This window comes from Crassostrea angulata, chromosome 5 (genome assembly GCF_025612915.1).
Source record: "Crassostrea angulata isolate pt1a10 chromosome 5, ASM2561291v2, whole genome shotgun sequence".
NCBI classification, from domain to species: domain Eukaryota; kingdom Metazoa; phylum Mollusca; class Bivalvia; order Ostreida; family Ostreidae; genus Magallana; species Magallana angulata.
This window is the reverse complement of record NC_069115.1, coordinates 7,910,959-7,931,218: the sequence shown is the minus strand read 5'-3', so window position 1 is coordinate 7,931,218 and position 20,260 is coordinate 7,910,959. Positions and strand designations below refer to the sequence as shown.

The 20,260-nt window shown below is 34.8% G+C and overlaps 1 protein-coding gene across 8 annotated transcripts in view; it reads right to left on the bottom strand.

Annotated features, from left to right (window-relative positions):
• Positions 1-20,260, bottom strand: part of LOC128183067 (intermembrane lipid transfer protein VPS13A-like) — a 70,639-nt gene that overhangs the window by 32,444 nt on the left and 17,935 nt on the right. For 4 of the 8 annotated variants that reach the window (XM_052851913.1, XM_052851912.1, XM_052851916.1 and 1 more), the window contains exons 23-54: positions 19,794-19,911; positions 19,130-19,289; positions 18,627-18,838; positions 18,074-18,342; positions 17,672-17,745; positions 16,926-17,068; positions 15,597-15,757; positions 15,201-15,332; positions 14,557-14,660; positions 12,863-12,907; positions 12,593-12,724; positions 12,027-12,101; positions 11,335-11,555; positions 10,757-10,898; positions 10,516-10,600; positions 9,950-10,119; positions 9,545-9,696; positions 9,117-9,217; positions 8,230-8,501; positions 7,723-7,839; positions 7,187-7,345; positions 6,829-6,919; positions 6,420-6,592; positions 5,562-5,690; positions 4,835-5,051; positions 3,287-3,505; positions 2,855-2,908; positions 1,974-2,143; positions 1,675-1,743; positions 1,101-1,142; positions 353-456; positions 16-160 (exon numbers count right to left, since the gene is read on the bottom strand). In XM_052851913.1, the coding sequence (XP_052707873.1) occupies positions 16-160; positions 353-456; positions 1,101-1,142; positions 1,675-1,743; positions 1,974-2,143; positions 2,855-2,908; positions 3,287-3,505; positions 4,835-5,051; positions 5,562-5,690; positions 6,420-6,592; positions 6,829-6,919; positions 7,187-7,345; positions 7,723-7,839; positions 8,230-8,501; positions 9,117-9,217; positions 9,545-9,696; positions 9,950-10,119; positions 10,516-10,600; positions 10,757-10,898; positions 11,335-11,555; positions 12,027-12,101; positions 12,593-12,724; positions 12,863-12,907; positions 14,557-14,660; positions 15,201-15,332; positions 15,597-15,757; positions 16,926-17,068; positions 17,672-17,745; positions 18,074-18,342; positions 18,627-18,838; positions 19,130-19,289; positions 19,794-19,911 (4,457 nt within the window). The remainder of the gene's footprint in view (positions 1-15; positions 161-352; positions 457-1,100; positions 1,143-1,674; positions 1,744-1,973; positions 2,144-2,854; positions 2,909-3,286; positions 3,506-4,834; positions 5,052-5,561; positions 5,691-6,419; positions 6,593-6,828; positions 6,920-7,186; positions 7,346-7,722; positions 7,840-8,229; positions 8,502-9,116; positions 9,218-9,544; positions 9,697-9,949; positions 10,120-10,515; positions 10,601-10,756; positions 10,899-11,334; positions 11,556-12,026; positions 12,102-12,592; positions 12,725-12,862; positions 12,908-14,556; positions 14,661-15,200; positions 15,333-15,596; positions 15,758-16,925; positions 17,069-17,671; positions 17,746-18,073; positions 18,343-18,626; positions 18,839-19,129; positions 19,290-19,793; positions 19,912-20,260) is intronic. The other 4 variants (XM_052851917.1, XM_052851920.1, XM_052851918.1 and 1 more) reach the window with 3 other exon arrangements.

Here is a 20,260-nt window from a genome sequence, read left to right as displayed (position 1 = left end):
GTTGACAATACTTACATGGAGTCTGAACCTGTTGAGGCTGAGTTGCTGACCAGAAAGGTAATCCTCATCATTGTCAAACACATATGCCCCCGCAGACACTGCCATGTGGCCCACCCGACCCAGAATGCTGGAAATCAAGCCATCCGCTTCATCCGTCTCACTGTCAGCACAAAATGATGTTAATTATACTCATCATAATTTCCAACATCATCAAATTTACTAATTAAAGTCAGTAATGATAAAGCATTCTGTCTAGAGACCATGTAACATACTCAATAATGAAAGTAGGATTTTTTCCTTCCTTAGTAAATGAAATAATGTGAAGATTGACATAAATGTCGTTAACACTGACCTTTTCACATTGACCTCACTAGAATCGACCGTGTCAAAGTCGCATGGCTGAGGACTCTCCCCATCTTTGTATAGCTTACATCCTCCAATGTTTTCCTCATGAACCTGTATTTCAATAGATTTATCAAAATTTGTTTTGCTAATTGATGACTTACATTGATATGGGCTAAATAGCAAACCAGACCCACATTAACATCAGGATAGAGAGTTATCTCCCTTGATATCAGGATAGAGAGTTATCTCCCTCGATATCAGGATGGAGAGTTACCTACCTTGATATCAGGATGGAGACCTACCTACCTTCATATCAGGATGGAGAGTTGCCTTCCTTGATATCAGGATGGGGAGTTACCTACCTTCATATCAGGATGGAGAGTTACCTACCTTCATATCAGGATGGAGAGCTACCTACCTTCATATCAGGATTGAGAGCTACCTTCCTTGATATCGAGATGGAGACCTACCTACCTTGATATCAGGATGGAGAGTTACCTACCTTGATATCAGGATGGAGAGTTGCCTACCTTGATATCAAGATGGAGAGCTACCTACCTTCATATCAAGATGGAGAGTTGCCTACCTTGATATCAGGATGGGGAGTTACCTACCTTGATATCAGGATGGAGAGTTACCTACCTTCATATCAGGATGGAGAGCTACCTACCTTCATATCAGGATGGGGAGTAATCCTAGCTTGACATCAGGATGGAGAGTTACCTACCTTGACATCAGGATGGAGAGTTACCTACCTTGATATCAGGATGGAGAGTTACAGAAGCATTGACACCAAGCTAAAAAGAGGAGAAAATTAAAGGTTATTTACAAGTGCACTCTTACATAGATTATACAGTCAATGATGATTAAAAAAACAACTTATTACAATCCCATGGCTTCTTTTCTACAAAATGTAAACAGTATATGATTTCGTATAGTCATTGAGAACTAAGTTTCAGGATAAATCCTAATTGCAAAACCTTGACATGTTTTTGTTGTGAATGTATAAATTGCAACAGTTTGAACTTTTCATGAGGAAGATCTTTACTTAGTGAATGGAAAAATGTTGCAATATTTCAGTAGGCTAGTAAGTTGTGTTAAATTCTTTTTGGTCATGAAAATTCAAATAACAGTCTGTGATTTTTTTACCCGATCAAAAAAATTTAGTCTAAAGCTATGAATAGGAAAATAACTCTTGTAATAAAAGAGTTGTAATTTTGGCACAAGAGATGACAATGACTTTAGAGCAGTTAAAAAATATTAAAATAGCTATAAGAGTAACAGACAAAATTTACATATTAATTATAAATAATTATTGTTGATATTGACCTTGTTGAAGATCTGCAGTGCTGGTAGATTCAGCGTATCCATCTCTAGAGACTCCGGCTTAGTCATTGCCTGTCCACACAGAAAGGGTTAATATACTTAATAATGCATACTAATTCACAAAATAATGGGTTCCAAGACAATTCACAATTAATCATAATTTTAAATATGTAGATTTCTATAGATTTGCACTGAACATCATTTCTGCTGACTTAAAATTATCCAACGGATTATGTAAATATGGCTGGCCATTAATATTACTGTAATTAAAATGATACAAGACTTGGAATTAGTACACTTGCCTTGTTGATGTCGGTGAGTACATTTATGGCCCGTGGGGTCACGTTGAGCAGTAGCTGGTCCTGGGAGGCCATGATGAAGTAGTAGGACTGGGGGACATCCTCACCCGGCTCCGCCTCCTCTATGGTGTCCTGTTCAGACACAAGCAATGGGGCATCCACCTCATCCTGGTCTACAAAACCAGTGTACTGTGTCAGCATCAAAATATCGGCCTTTCAACTGATCAGTTTTTTTTTAAAGTAAAATTTCACTCTAAATTGAAAAGCTGGTAGAATTACACAAAATTTTATTTTGAAATTAAACATCATTCTCTATGTTGTACAAGATTTCATCAATTTAGTTTAAGATATTCGAATGTAAATTTTGTTTAGCTGAAGGCTTATTTTTACATTCAATTTATTCTAATGCATTAAGTGTTTAAGAATAAGTGCAAATTCTAATACTTTATAAAATAATATTGAATTCTAATACAAACAGGCAAATGAATGCTATATATCATCATAAAAAATTCAAATTGAGTAATATCATAATATGATATATACATTATTTTTTGTTCATTCAGTTGAAAGTACATACACTATACTTATTTTTCTGAATACACACGCATATGTATTAATAACAATTAAACTAATTGTGTTTATCATCAGATTGAATGTAAAGATGATTTGAAATGTTAATTTATAGAACTGATAACTTAAACTCTGCCTCCTTCTCACACTCGTCAGAGGCTCTATAACTTCTACATGTAGTTTACAGGATTTTGTCAGACTTTTCTTTTAAAGAGCTTGATCAATTAAACTTTAGAATTTAAAATATTACTAAGTCTTAATGATGATGACATGAAAATAAGACATAAAACCAGATGAAATGAAGAAGAAATGACCTTCGCTGTGAGGAGTGAAGCAAGAGCACAAAGGACAGGAAGTAACTCTTCTGTCTGAAAACAACAAAAGGTACACCAAGGATAAAATGAAAGGAAAATTCAAACTCATGAACAATGTGAAAGAGAATAAAAACAATACAACTCTAGCATCATAATGCAACATTCATGCTAAAAACAAAGACCCAATATTTCCATCCTGTTATTCCTAGAAAAAACAGAAAGGATTGTCTTATATATTCATATATTAACCATTCCTGGTGAAGCCAACAAAATAATGAGTCAGTTAGAATGAAAACAAAAAATTCTAATCAAGGCTTAATCTGCTTTAAAATAAAAACATCCCATCAGTGCATAAAACAAAGCAAAGCTAGTTAAAGGAAGGTGGACAACATGCATGCATAAGCATTCTTCTGAAAACACCAATGGCTTTACCCCTGCCAGCTTGCATGGGTCCCTTAGGGGTTAGAAACACGGGTTTATCCAGGGAGGGATCAAACAGTTCATCGTTATCATCCGTGTCACTGATATCCGCGTCCTCGCTACTGTCATCATCAGAGAAAATCCCCCCGAGTTTGTTAGTAATGCTCTGTATTAGTCCGTCGGGTTCGGTGTCCGATTCCCCCTGTATGCTGGCTTGATGGCTGAGCGATTCTGTAAAACCAGACACTATCTGACTACCAGAGTCCAAGCGGCTACCTTCACCACTCGCTCTATACATTAAACCAATCTCACTAGCTTTGTCCCTAGTACGGGAATTCATGAATCTGAATCTTTCTAATACGGAATAATTTTTACAGCTCCCTCTTTATATAAAGTCATTCTTCTTGTAAGCTTTGCCCTTGCAATCACTATACCACCATTTAGCCTACACGGTTACATGGATATCAAGCTATCTTGATAAAGCAGTTTTGAAAATGATGACTATGTAAAGCTCAGAAAAACCCTTACAAAAAACTTGCTAAAATTTTTCTTCTTACATGTAGAGTATATTGTACATATTAATGTGTTTAAAAACACTTAAACTATGTTTTAACATGGTTATGCAAATTCTCTCGTCAAAAGATGTATTATTGACTGTAAAATTGATTATCTATTCAATTTGGTAGTTTCTTTGAAAAGAACACATATAACTGAACACATCTGACTATGTATAGTACTTAATCCTCATTTTGGATTGTAAATAGTTACTGTAACATCGTCACTGCTATCAGACTCATTAGACACAGCTATGTCATTCTGTTACTTCACCAAAAGAAAGACAAAAATTCACAAATGCAACATGTTATCATGATAATGGCATTATGGCATATATACTTTAAAAAATGCTGAAAAGTCATATATCAACCAATTTGAAATTCAAGATAACTGCCTCAGGAATGAGGATATTTTCCTTTGAAAGATTTTGTAGATAGCTTTAGTCTCATCAAAGCGCCATTGCTCTGCCATGCTTGTATTGCACTTAACAGCAGCTATGTCTTTCTAGCACACTACCACCATGAATTCCTGATGATCCTTATCTTTGATATGTATATAAATGATAAATAGTTTTAATTTGATTTAAGGGATTCTACTATTATGTTAATAAAAGCAGCACTTTCTATGGACTTAAGCAGATGGGGATACAGAGTCAACCTGGTTCAAACTTAAGTCCATGAAACTACCATGCAAATACAAGTGTATATTGTTCATTAGCTATAAAATTGGTGTATTTTATATAATCAATATGATATAAACTCTAATTTTGGTTTTGTCTAAATTGAAGCATTAGACATACAATAACCTGATTATACATTTATTTAAGAATTCTATATTCAGATTTAGTCTTAATTAGAAGAGATTAGAAAATGAATTATTATAATTCAATACTATGACTAGTTGTACATTCTGACTGAACACTTCATAAATTAGATTTGTTTTTAAATCAGAAGGGAAATAATCCATAAACAGTATTACTTCCACTTCATTGGCTGACAGACTCACCATGACTGCGCTCACTGGCCAGACGAGACGCCCTGCCGTTCAGCTTCGGTCGTAGGACAGTCATTTCCGTGGACCCGTCCGTCTCGGATTCTGAGGTGCTAGATCGCCTCAGACTTTTGTGTAGCAGGTGCTGAACATCGTTTCTTAGACAGTCCTCCATGTTGAAATTTTCTTGAACATGGTTAAAAGCCATGGGATAGCTTCTACCTTTCACAATCTGTAAATTTGAATTTCAAATGTAAAATTAATGTTCAATATCAAGATATTAAAACTAAGTCAAGCTGTACTTAATTAATGAATAATGACCACATACCAAAAAATGTCATATCTCTTCACTACATGCATGTTTTGCAATCTGCTAGTTACATCATTGGTACACAGTTTATTTAAACTTTAAGTCTGATATTTGAAAGTTGAAAATTAATTGAAAGATAGGAGTTACACTTACAGGTGAAACATACTGTCATGCATTTCCAAGAGCAGTTAATATTTCTTTAATATGTAAGATGTGTTAATGAGTCATTTGTCACATTTAAAATTCAAATTTTAACAAAATTAATCTGTATCTTGAATAAAAAAAGAATACAAATCAATTATTAATTTAAAATTTCCTTAAATCAAGAGTTTGGTTTTACTTCTCGTCATCTAGACAATTTAACATGTTTAAATTCTACCTATGGAAATAAAACACACAATATAGAGTTTTAAAGTACTTGTACATAAATACCTTGATGACGGCCCACCAGGGTCTGTACACCCCCACTGTCTCACACACGGGCTCTATGAGGGGTTCCCACACACTCAGTCGCTCATTAAAGTATGACGCCTTCAACTCAACATCAGCCTTCATGTGTAACTACAGCACAAATTAACATTTTTAAATCTGAATTGGTTTTAAGGTATTCGATGTATAACGACCACATTTTGTACCTTATAAATGAATGGCCCAATATTCTTAATTATGATATCATTTTGAAGGTGTTATCAAATAAAAATACTCCACCAAAGGAATTTTCAAAATGTTGATTATGGCCCAACTAATTACACCTTGAATTTTGCATTGAAGTCTATGGGCAATGTATGTTTTATTAAGATATTGTCAAAAGTAACCTAAAATTCATAAAACTCTATTGGTTAATACATGCATAAACTTTCTCTTTATTTAAATATGAAATAAAATGAATAATTTACCGCAGATATTTTGAGGAAATTAAAATTTTGTTTTTTTCATCAAGGGGAGATAACTCTTTTAAAAAAATTTAAAGTGCAAAATGACCAGCTCCTTATATGTTGTCTGTCATGTGAATTTGGTTCATTTCACTTTCATAGCTAATCTAGCAATACATATTTAACTAGTTTAAAATGATTCAAAATTGTTCAATATCCCTTCATTATACATTGAATACCTTAAGTTTATCAAAAATATTTCAAACAAAACCCCAACTGAACAAAAATTATATCATGATAATTTCATGAATTCGTATATGTAAATCAATATATCTGGTGTCACTCAATCAGTTGTTCAGATATTGATAGATATATATCAGAATCTGAATGGAAGTGATTCAATAAAACCAGAACAAACCTGTCTGGACCAGTCTTGGATGGTGGTTTCCACAGAGCAGAACAGATGGAGTAGATCCACGTGATGATCCAGATTCCGGATTCGGAAATAAACGTTGATCTTCTCCAATGTGGCCACCAGCGTCTCCGACGGAGCTCTCCTCTGGGCAAGCGGGTTTGTGGGCTTCTCTGGGTCTGTACACAGGTTTTGAGAAAATAAAAACAGGTTCAAACACGTATAAGCAATTGATATTTTATGTTAACAAAAAATTTACAAGTTATCTTCATAAATTATCAATACTACAACTTCAAACTATTTTTTGCAAGAAAGTGATGTTACAACAAACTAAAACCTTTCTCAAATAACTTTTCTTTTAGGAGAGTAAGGGGGTGGAGTTGGGTGGAGTGGGGGATAACTCTTCTGCTGTTACCTATTTTTTCTATCCACTTCTTGGCGGAGGTCTTGTGGATGCTCCACAGATTGGTCAGAATTATCTTCTCCTTCTTGTCCTTGTCTTCTCCCTGCTCACCAAAGTAAAACAACCAAACAGTCTGAGATAGTGGAAAAGGTCAAAGAAGGTCAGAGAAGGTCAGAGGTCACCTGGCAAGAATGTCGGATCATGGTAACACATGTAGCTACCTCCTTTTTTCCAAGTTAATGTACATTGTTAAACTGTTAAATCATCTGACTTAAGGCTTCATGTTCTTAATTGAAATGAAAAATTGACAAGACATAATAAATAAAGATCTGCCCCTCAGGAGTCTCTCTACAATAAGACTTTGCTATACCTGCAAATCCTCTTCTGACGTCAACATCTTGGAGACGTCATAACACAGGTGGATGACCTGTGGCGACACATATACCTCAAGGTCAGACAGCAACACCTGGTGGTGGGCGTGGTTGTTGCTGACGCGGCGCTCCATCTCCACCTGACACGGCTCAATGACCTGTAGGACAAAGAAGGTCAAGGTCATACGGAAATGATGATCAGCGTGATATCAAATCAGTCCTTAAAGCTATCAATGATTTTTTTGTTCTGTGGGTGCTACAGGGCTACGGTATGTAACATAAATAAACTGCATAATCACATCAGACTCTACTGTTATATTATGTTTAATAGTTAAATCACATTTACTACAAATTAAATGAAACTTTATACTACACTGTAATGATTAATTATTATGATGAGTATTCGATTATTATATCTAAGTTTCATTTCATGAAGTTGGAAATAAACAAAAAAATTTCGATAGAAATTTTATTTTTCGTTCATTTTCCATGAATTTCTTTTGATTGATTAATTAAGCAATCATCTGTGACTGACCCACTGTTTGGAGGTCGTCCGTATCCCCATCCTTGAACTGTACATCTTTAGCTCCTTGACCTTTGCCCCCAGCTTTTGTTCCAAGCTATCATTCCTCATGTTAAATTCTATGTCAGCCTATAACAAAATGGTAGCAACTCTAATTACATAGCAATTTGTTTAACAATGAAAATGCACTGTAGAGTAACAATAACTGACAAATTTCAATAGATAACTAAGTCTATAAAGCTGCAACCATTAAACCTGTTTAAAATTGTGAGTCTGTTAAATCCTGCATCAGTTTGATTAAAGACAGAAATTTCAAACAGAATACTGAATTTGATCTTGTATTTGAAAATTGTTTATCTAATGAGTTGTTACTTTGAGACACACAAATCTATTAACCAAGATTTTTTCTGTATATTAAAAATAATTAAATGAATTTCTAGATGGCTTCTTCATAATGTACAAGTGTTCTATAACTTTGCAATGATAAAACCAGAACAAGCTTTAGAGTGGGTGACTTACACCCAGGACTAGTATCCTATCATCCGTCACCCCGGCACTTCCGTGCAGAATGAACTCAGGCTGTTTGATGGTCCCATACAGAGTGAAAACCCCTGTGGGCTGGGGCTCGGGGGGAGGGGAATCAATGACGTCCCCTCCCTCAGTACTGGTACTGTCCCGGGGGGTGGGGGTGGTGGGGCTGTCCTTCTCTAAGGCCTGCATGAAGAACTGGTACAGGGACTGGAGGTAGGGAATGTGGATGTTTACTGTTATCTTCTCCATCCGGATGTCAGCTGGAAGTTCACAAAGAAAGCTACAGGCACATGTACATGAATATTGTACATTCTATCTCAATTAGCGGTAAATTAAAATCACTTTTTTTGTTGAAACGTCTTCTGTGACGTACTAAATATGTGAAATTATAATTAAAATCAACATTAATTGAATGCAGAATTATCATCTTTAATAATCTGCATATCAATCTTATTTTAATACATTCAATGTCATGTTTTACATATCATCTTTTTCTTCAGCCCATAAACATGTTTTTATTGGGTTTTTTTTAACTTAGTAAGATTTTGGGATATTTACATATTACAATAAGTTAGACACAATAATGGTTGAACAAGACCATAATTATTACATATAATTACAATAAGTTAGACACAATAATGGTTGAACAAGACCATAATTATTACATATTACAATAAGTTAGACACAGTAATGGTTGAACAAGACCATAATTATTACATATCACAATAAGTTAGACACAATAATGGTTGAACAAGACCATAATTATTACATATTACAATAAGTTAGACACAATAATGGTTGAACAAGACCATAATTATTACATATTACCATAAGTTAGACACAATAATGGTTGAACAAGACCATAATTATTCTACCTTCTTGGTTTCCATCCGTCTTTTCTTTGTAAATAACAGAAATCAAGGGAAGTAACTCTTCCTCTTGTTCACTGATTGTTTCCCTTACGCAGTCTATAATTCTGCAAGAAAAATAGGATCCCAATTCCATTACAAATTACATTATTTTAATGCCAGGAGTACTTTTTAATAACTGTATCGATACCATTTTCATCTATAATGAGGAATTGCCTCACATCTAATCAAATAATCCGACTGGCTTACCTTTTTGATTGTCTTATCTTTCGTTTACAAGGATGATCTTACATTTTGTTTACAATATGCGTCATACTTTTGTTTACAATTAGTCTTATCTTTTGTTTACAAAGATTGTTTTACCTTTTCTTTACAATGAAAGGTGACCTTTAGTTTACAAGGATTTTCTTACCTTTGTTAACAATGAGTTTTACCTTTTGTTTACGATGACACTGCTTGGTCTAGTGTCGTCCAATGACAGCGTCTGTAGTGACAGATTGACGTCCGTCCGGATGTCTCCGTCCGCCTGGGTGTTTAGACGCCCAACCAGTTTCCCAATCTCTACACGACTCAACACCGAGGGCTTCTAAACACCAAAAAATCAACAACACTGTGATAAATAGACAGATTATCATTCTTTATGGTATGACAACATAAAATCACATAACGCAGAGAGAGAGAGAGAGAGAGAGAACCGACAAAGAAAAAGGGGAGAAATTGTTACAGTGATACTGTTTAAAAAATAAAAAAAAGGATTAGGAAAAGATTGATAGGAAGAGAAGTACACAAAGAGAGAAAGAAAAAGGGAGAGGAAAAGAGGATATTAGTTGTCTGTTTACCACAGATCCATCCTGACCCTGCTTCTCTTCAAACAGCTGCACCACTAGCCCCTGGAAGGTCAGAACCGCGTTGTAGGGGGTGGTGGGGGCTGGGGCGGTGCCAGTTGTCTCAGGGGCAGGTAACTCCTCCTCATCTCCTGTTTGATGGGGAGATAACTCTTGTTCTGTCACTGTCAAACAAAAATTACCATACTGTAACAGTTATATGGTTAATATATTGTTAAAAGTCTACAAAAGGCCTATGGGCCACTTCACTCACCTGAACAACAGTTCATTGTATCATTCTATTTCATTTTATAAAACATTTTCCCTATATATTTCTATGTTCAAAATTGAACCCCTCTTGGGTTCAAAGTTTTAATGTTTGGTATGATTTTACTGAGTTGCATCAACTCCACACAGATTTTGACAGCAATGTACAAAAATCTCCAGTTTCATTATAACAATCACACCGTACACCTTCCATACTGACCAATCACACCGTACACCTTCCATACTGACCAATCACACCGTACACCTTCCATACTGACTCTATAACAATCACACCGTACACCTTCCATACTGACCCTTGCTTGGTTTTGGTGCCCCTTCCTGAAAGTTCAGACTCATGACATCCATCACAAGTTTCAGATCAGACTGAAACATGTTAACCTACAAAAAAAGTTTAATATTTCATTTTTGTTTAAAAAAATATTCCTCTAATTAGTTATTTTATTTCGCTACATGTACATGCAAAAGAACTCACAGACCATTTAACAGAGACTGAGAATAGGAGTTCAAGATCTAATTTGATATAGCAAGGCATACCTTCATTAGCTGGAGATCTCCTGACACATCGTACAAGACCTTTGACTTCACTGGTTCCAAAGCGAGGCTGACCGAGGCTAAGAAGTTGACAGGTTCGGCCAGGTTATGACAGACAACAAAACTGTCATTCAGGACCTTGGCTCTGTGGGGAGAGGAGAATAATTATAGAGTAATTTTCTGGATATGTCTTGGCCAGTAAATGCCAGCACATACATCTGGTCAATATTTTAACATTTTCAAAAGATCATTTGAAAGTGTATATTAAATGTTTTATTTAAAACTCTGAATCAAGGAAAGAGTTATCATTATGATTCCAGACTTCATTCAAATAAATTTAATGGGTAGGAGGAAAAAGTTATTTTGATTTCTGTTTTTGTCTTAGGCAGTGAAAAATAAATCAAATTCAAATATCAGTACAAAAAATGATTTCCATTCAATTAAATTGAAAAGAGTCCTTCAGTTGTAATCAATATATTAAAAAAGCTCTGAAAAGTAACATTTTTCATTTGTTGAATTCAGGTATAAAGTTATAATGTAACATGATTATTAATCAAATTAACAAATAGATTAGACTGTACCTGCTTATCTGCATGGCTTTGACCTTGAAGCTGATGTCGTTCCACTCCTGGGTGGATTCGTCCGCCAAATACTCTGTCTTGATGGAGTTATTGATCTGTAGGGAGTCGAATCTAAACAGTAGCAGGTCTGGAGACTTGGACATTTTAGGCATGATAATCGTCGGAGTTCTCATATTTATCTTCAGTCCCACACGAACAGAGGAGGGCTGGATTTCTGCAACCTTCACAAATAAATGCACGATAATTTACACAAGTTTCATTTAATTCAAAAGTTGCAAGATTAGCTTTGCCTCTTAACATTTATTACACTGAAGATAAGTTTTAATCTTTAAATTTAATATCCAAGACCTGAGCTTGTCGAGAGACCTTGAGTTTTCATAGTCATTAGTCCTTGAAATTGTTCTTAAATAGTCAGACGTGATTAACTATATCTTGTAAAGTTTGGAAGGATAAACAAAGTAAAAGTCAAAGACAATTATCTAAAAAATCTGAAATCTAAATGGTGTACAAAATGCAAAGTTGCATGGATAAAACAATAATCTAGTCACTTTACATAAAATAAATATCTCCATAATAATCTAGAGCAGTGAAGAAAATATGATTGTGTGTCTCCTATATACTGGGCAGCAGAAACACTGACCAGCTCATTCACACTTCAACAATTTTTACAGTCAAATATATTAATACTGTACCTGTTTGGTGACATTTTCCATAGTGGCTGTTGCTACCTCAACAAATTCTGGGGTCTTTAGCGGCTCAAAGAATTTCTGTGAAAAAGACAAAATTAAATGCCTCTAAAAAAAATATCAAGTTCAATGTAGAATGCACTCATTAATGTTGATTTGTTTGATTTACAACAGATATCAAAATAAAGTGCAAATTTGAAATATTATTTCCAAACTTGATTAATTTTGTAATCATTGATCTATAATAATTGGACTGTTTTTAGCATGACTTTTTAGCATTTCTTCCAGCCTTCAGGTATTCAGTAATAATGCAATGAATTTTTATCTAATTCAGTGTAAAGGAATTACAGTGTATATTAATCATATAAAGAAGAAAATAAAACAAAATAAAGTTGTTCATTCATGTTGCTAATATACAGTTGAGGGGGCATGAAAATTGAACCTGATGCTTCCTTAATTAAGGCTCATAACTCTACAAGCTCATCCATGAACAATTGGGACAACAACCCAAAAGAGATTTGAAAAAAAAAACAAATTAAAACCAGATTATAACGTTCCTGCTGTTGACTTACAGTGATGTCCCACAGGAATCTGTTGACAAAGGCCAACTGAAGGTCTCCGATAACAAGCTCAACATTGTAGTCCAGTTTCTTGCCACCACGGCGAACCTTGGTCTTCTTGGTTCTGTGCCAAAACTGCTCGACCTGCATCATGAACATTTTAAAAACATATAAAATACCAACTGAAGTCAGAAATAATCTGTTTTGCAGTTGCTTGTAATTTCAAGAAAATCATTGAATCAGGTCCTTTCGTATAGATTTAAGATTTTCAAGACCTATTACCTTCATGTAAAAGAATGGGCTATCTGTTTCCTCCAACATCAGAATCTGTCATACACAAATAAATAAAGAGAAAATATTGATATCATTAGTTCAAACATAATAAAATTCAACAAGATATCTGTGAGCCAATGCTCACTAGTGATACCCCCGCTCTGATGTGAATATGCAAAATAAGCAAAGTCGACATTTAACAGAAAGCTGGCATCCGATTGGTACAAAAATATATCCCACGATATGGCATGCCAAAACAAAAAGTGTGTTAAAATTTCAAGCATCTGCGAAAAATAGCTGCTGAGAAATCTTTGACGAAAATTTGTTTGAAAATTTTGGCTAAAAATAAACAAAGTCGTCATTTAACAGGAAGTTGACACCCGATTGGTACAGAAATATATCCCACAATATGGCATGCCTTAACAAACACTGTGTAAAAATTTCAAGCATCTGCGATAAATAGCTGCAGAGAAATCTTTGACGAAAATTTGTTTGAAAATTTTGGCAAAAAATAAACAAAGTCATTATTTAACAGGATGTTGACGTCCGATAGATACAAAAATATATCCCACGATATGGCATGCCAAAACAAATAGTGTGTTAAAATTTCAAGCATCTGCGAAAAATAGCTGCTGAGAAATCTTTGAGGAAAATTTGTTTGAAAATTTTGGCTAAAAATAAACAAAGTCGTCATTTAACAGGAAGTTGACACCCGATTGGTACAGAAATATATCCCACGATATGGCATGCCTATACAAATATTGTGTAAAAATTTCAAGCATCTGCGATAAATAGCTGCAGAGAAATCTTTGACAAAAATTTGTTTGAAAATTTTGGCAAAAAATAAACAAAGTCATTATTTAACAGGATGTTGACGTCCGATAGATACAAAAATATATCCCACGATATGGCATGCCAAAACAAATAGTTTGTTAAAATTTCAAGCATCTGCGAAAAATAGCTGCTGAGAAATCTTTGACGAAAATTTGTTTGAAAATTTTGGCTAAAAATAGACAAAGTCGTCATTAAACAGGAAGTTGACACCCGATTGGTACAGAAATATATCCCACGATATGGCATGCCTATACAAATATTGTGTTAAAATTTCAAGCATCTGCGATAAATAGTTGCTGATAAATCTTTGACGAAAATTTGTTTGAAAATTTTGGTTAAAAAATAAGCAAAGTCGTCATTTAACAGGAAGATGACGTCCGATTGATACAAAAATATATCCCACAATATAGCATGCCTATACAAATACTGTGTAAAAATTTCAAGCATCTGCGATAAACAGTTGCTGAGAAATCTTTGACGAAAATTTGTTTGAAAATTTTGGTTAAAAAATAAGCAAAGTCGTCATTTAACAGGAAGTTGACGTCCGATTGGTACAAAAATATATCCCACGATATGGCATGCCTTAACAAACACTGTGTTAAAATTTCAAGCATCTGCGATAAATAGTTGTTGAGATAAATGCGACAGAAATTTTTGTTACGGACGGACAGACAGACGGACAGACAGACAGACAGACGGACGGACAGACAGACACACAAGGGTAAAACAGTATACCCCCTCTCCTTCGGAGCGGGGGTATAAAAATTCATCAATGGTTACACATTTTCCATAACTTTATCTATATATATGTCACTTATAATTCAATGACCCCTCCCCCCCCCCCCCTCTTTTTTATCCCTAGGTCTTACATGTGGGTACAGTGTTCCTGTGGTTTTATCCAACACACTCATGTCCTTGATCTGGCTTCTAACACATGCCTTTCTTTTTTCAACACTGATTTGGCTGTCCATTTCTAAAAAGAAGCAGCAATGCTTATAACCTCACCAAATCCCAGAAAATGTTACAAATTGTCTGTGTTACAATTTTAATTTCAATATTTGCATTCTTTAAACAAACCTTTAAAAAATCTGAAAAAGAATGTTATTAAAGGAATAAGGAGTCATTCTTTGAGTATTATGAGGTGATATTTTCTGTCTAGTGTGGTCAAATCAACCAAAATTATCACCTCATAATATTCAAAGAATGATTTCTTATTACTTATACTATTTCCAATTTGTACATGACTTGTACACTTTAAAAAAACATTATTTTAAAACCACTATTTTTTATGTAACACATGCTACATGAATGTATTACTATGTGGCGCAACCAATACCATTTTTCGGTTATGCTATAAAACACGCTAATTTTGTGTCACTCATGTGTTATTGGGTTTTAGGGTTCAAAATTGATTCATAATGTTATCACAGCCAAAGACAGCTGAAAATGTAAATATAACTCTATAAACCTACATGTATTTACTTGGCAAAACAACAAATAGCATATCACATACCTGTAAAATCCACCTCAGCCAGTGGGTTGTCAAGGTTACTCAGATGGATGGTGACCTTTTGAACCTTGGAGGTCAGATGGAATTTGACCAGATTCTTCTGCTTGGGTACAACATTGGACATTTCAGCATCAACTAAGAGAGAAAGAGCCTCGATTATTTAAGGTTCTGCTTTGAATAGAAAAACTAAGATGTGATATAAAGAAATGGAGAGCCCATCTGCTACAAAATACTCTAATTATGGTTGTTTAAATTAATTTATTTCATAATTTTGTAAAACCTGCATTATTAATGATTTCCAGGACTTTCTTTTTCCTTTAGACACACATTGGAGAAAATATCATCCCATACAAACAAGAAAAATACATGCATGTTTTTGAGTTGTGGGTAAGTCTGTACCTTCATCGACAAATGCCGAGATCCTGTGGGCGAGCTGTGAGATTCTCTGACTGGTGATGGAGGATGTGTCCCGACTCCGGCGTCTGACGTTTGGGGGGACCTGGGGAGCGTCCACACTGTCAAGGACCGGCCCAGCCCACCTCTTCTCCACCTCACTGATACTGAAAATATTATTGACATTTTTTTCTGTCAGATGTGATGTAATCTCATTCATAAAAATGTACTAGTACCGTATTTTCCCGATGAATCGTCGATGCGGACGACTAGTCGAATTGCTCATTTTTAGCCAAAATTTTAACAAAATCCTACGATACGTCGATTCAGATGACACGTCGATCTTATCACTTCAAAATGGCGTATAAAACTGCGGTAACATTATCAGTGTATGATGCCACGATGTCCCCGATATTGCTACCAATAATTATTAATGATTAACATTTAAACAATTACACTTTATACTTATTCATCATATTTTCAAATACCGAACCTACTGTATTATTTTTTTCCATTCAAGTTTGGTTTCAATTTTACTGTGCAATATTATCTTCCCACTATAGTGATATATGGAATCATGTGACAATGTTTTTATAAAAAGGGAATGGTAAAACTTTTAATTGATTAAAGACAATGCACCATTGTTTAATAACTGTTATTAATACCGTATGTATTCTAGTGTTAACAGATGAGTGAAAATGATAATAATTAAAGATGAACATTGAATTCAACAACGTTATTTTCAATAACACAGCCAGCTCGATTAAAACCAAGATTTTTAATACTATTTTTCACAATTTTCTGACCTCAAGCCTTAGACAAGTCGATCAAGACGATAAATCGAGTGCTCTGCTTCAGAGAAAAAAAATACGGACTTATCGTCGGGAAAATACGGTACATGTATATGCATGAGATGATCATTTACTAGTAATTCTCTTTTTTTTGTTTACAAGTGGTCATACCATGATATTTTTTTTAATTTAAGTAACAAAAATAAGATTTATTATCAATTTTCATTTTTATCTGTACAAAGGAAAAAAATAATCATTGAGTTAGATTATTCTTAACCTTTACGAATAATCTAGCCCCACAATTAATTTTTATTCTTAATTTCTTATTATGACAATCACTATTCATTTACAAGACTTCTTTTAAATGAGTACTGATTATAATAAATGAGACATGAAGAATTTTTGGTTTTCAAATGAATGTGCTTTAACAAAATTATGCTACAACACTTTTTCACATAATAAACGATGTAAATCTTCTCAGAGCAAAAACCAATGAACTGAAGATGACTGCCTAAACCATGACCATTAAGCTGTGTGACAGTACCTGTTCTGTAGATCCTCCAGGAACTTCTTGAAGTAGCACATCCCGATCTGGTCGAGTCTGATGGTCAGACTATTACACACCAGTGTGGCTTTGTTCTCCGTGCTGTCAAACACTGAATCAAAGTCAGGACAGTCCGTGTTTATCTGTAACAGTAAGGCAGGGCATTGTAACAAATAACACAGTTAACACGCAGGCATATTGTGACAAGTGACATAAACTTAATATATACAACATTCAAAATGTTATGCTCATAATAAAACAATAAAATGAAGTTAAATTAAGGTAAGAATTATGAGTTCATTCACAAGTTCTTAAGTTTCAGAAAAAATCTTTACAAAAAAATACTTCAAACCGCTTCATAAAGCCAATTAAGAAAACTAAAAATTAATCAAGAAATATTCTTTTTTACATTTATTTAGTATCTGTATAATATTGATTCAGTAATACATGTCTTTATCACATTACCTGTCTGTATTATATGAATTACCTGTCTGTATTATATGAATTACCTGTCTGTATTATATGATTTACCTGTCTGTATTATAAGAATTACCTGTCTGTATTATATGAATTACCTGTCTGTATTATATGAATTACCTGTTTGTATTATATGAATTACCTGTCTGTATTATATGAATTACCTGTTTGTATTATATGAATTACCTGTCTGTATTATATGAATTACCTGTCTGTATTATATGAATTACCTGTCTGTATTATATGAATTACCTGTCTGTGTTATTTACCTGTCTGTAGCTGAATGTGATCAGTTCTTTATCAGACTCTGTCCTCAGCAACTCCAAGTACGCACCTGTCGCCCCTACAAAATGGCCATTGCGTCAAACATAAGTCAAGTGACAAAGCAAAAAAAAAAATACAACTGAAAACAGGTGTGCTAAAAGCATACCACCTAAGAGGTCTATCCACATTGAACAGGTAGCAACTTAAATGAGTTAAAAAAAGATGAGCAGATTTTTAATAACTTTAACCTTACAGTGACTAGTTCCTGAGATGATAGTCAAAATTCTACCACTCATTAATGATCTCAGCTTTCTCATTGACCACATTCAACTGTATGTAACCTATAAACTACCTCCCACTAACCATTTACCTGTGTGTACCTGAGTCGTCCCATCGACCACACTTACCTGTGTGTAACTTATCAGCCAAACTCAGGGCCCCTACACTGGCAAACATGGCCGACCCACACTGTCTGGGTGCCCCAGAGTCCCCCACAAAGTTCAACAACGCTGTGTCGGCACTGATCCGGTCCAGACGGAACATCAGGTAGTCCCGGGACTCACTGCCCTCCCCCTGGGAGATCTGGAGTACCATCTCTGCCACCTGTAGCCTCAGGTAAGTCTTCATCTTAACCCGGTCAGTCAGGTAGTCCTCTACTGAGCGAACACTGGTGTCACTGTAATACAAAAATCAGTTGTCTCTCTTGTACAAAGTTATCCCCCTTATTCAAGGTTGTCTCCCTTGTTCAGAGCCGCAGAATAAGTGATGTACTTTACTTAGTTCAAAGATTTTTTTCCATACAACAGTTTGTCTAGACTATTGCATTTGATATTTTGTATATTAGCTAAATAATAATATTTAGATTTAGACAAGTGTAGCTGGCCATGTACATAAAACCAAGTAGACACTAGTTCAATATTTCAATTTGTAAAAGATCACCCACTCCTGTAATTTATTTACCTCTTCCACTGCCTATCTTCATCTTCCAGATCCTCCTCTGAAGATGTCATCAGTTCCGCTACCGACTGAATAGGTGGAAGTGCTCCTGGCCCATCGACCCCTCCCTCCTCTGTGATTGTCTTGTGAGCGTGGGAAACAGGCCGTCTCAGGATACTTTTACGGATCGCCCTCAGTGTGGCAATGTCTGGGTCTAACTGGACATCAGACAGCACCTGTAACAAACACGAGTCTCATTACTTTGTTGAATAGCTACTACATGTATTTGAGACAGTGTTTGATGAATAGCAACTTGTGAAACCATACATGTGGTAGCTGTAGTTTATTCTTAATCTTACAGAATAATTTTTTGTTTTATTTTAGAATATGTAGTATAGAATATTGTACATGTAATTCTTAAATTTATTCTATCACAGTGACTGCAAAATTGATTTCCATTAGATTAATTAGATTAGAAAATTAATGTCTTGTACTAAGTTTTCTCTCATGAGAAAATAATCATTTACCATTCTGTGCGGAGTAGGCTCCCCTGTATCTCGGGTTGTCTCAAGCTTGGGGGGCACCAGAGAGGGGCTGGGGAAATGAAACAGGAAGTTGTACAGAACCAGAATCTGCTTGTCATTCAAGGTCAAGGTCAAAGAAGGCAGTTGTACGTCAAACTTTTGGCTGGAAAGGAAAAACAAAATTATGGACTAATGCAAATGAATAGAGAGATTTATCTGATAAGCCACAAATTGCTGTTAAAAACTTGCATACACTCTTTCCCATGCTTTTAATCTGACTCTCAGATTTCAAAACTATTTGGCCATTTATGGGTGTAAATAATTAACATAATGACTGTACCTCTCTAATACAACCATCATGGTAAAAAACTCTCAGACTGGTAGATTTAGTAACAGTAAATACAAGTAATATTGCAACAAAATGTACTTGCAAAAATTGAAAATATTTCTTGCAGGAAAATAAAGATACTTAGGTATTGTCACAATATTTCTCATTCTCAAACACTATAGACATTATAGATGCATCTAAAAAAAACTTCTACAAAATGAATAAAGTTCGCATAGATTAATGCTGCCGCCTGAAAAATGAAATCTGTACTCACTGTGGTATCATGTAGTTGTTCGGTACAATGATTTTATGGAATGATACAGACATTTGTGTACTTACTGTGGTATCTGGTAGTTGTCCGGTACAATGGTTTTATGGAATGATACAGACAGTTGTGTACTGGGGAGGACATGGAATCTAGAATTGCTCTTTGTCTGGTACTGCGGCCAATCCTCCGCTGTAAATATACCCGGTAGTCAAGTTATAGTAACCCTCAGACGAACAGAACTTTCTTATAATAATTCTAAATCCAAAGCTTTACTTTCTCTTTTTTCCACCTTTTTAGTATATCAATTTTTATATCTCAGACTGTAAATTTCTCTGTCTGTCTGTCTGTCTGTCTGTCTGTCTGTCTCTGTCTGTCTGTCTGTCTCTGTCTGTCTCTGTCTGTCTGTCTCTGTCTGTCTGTCCCTCTCTCTGATATTTACTAGAAAATTAATGTCAGTTTTTTTTGTCATAGTTATATGCATTTAAACAATTATGTATTCAATATAAATATTTATCAACAGAAAGATTTTGCCTAAAGT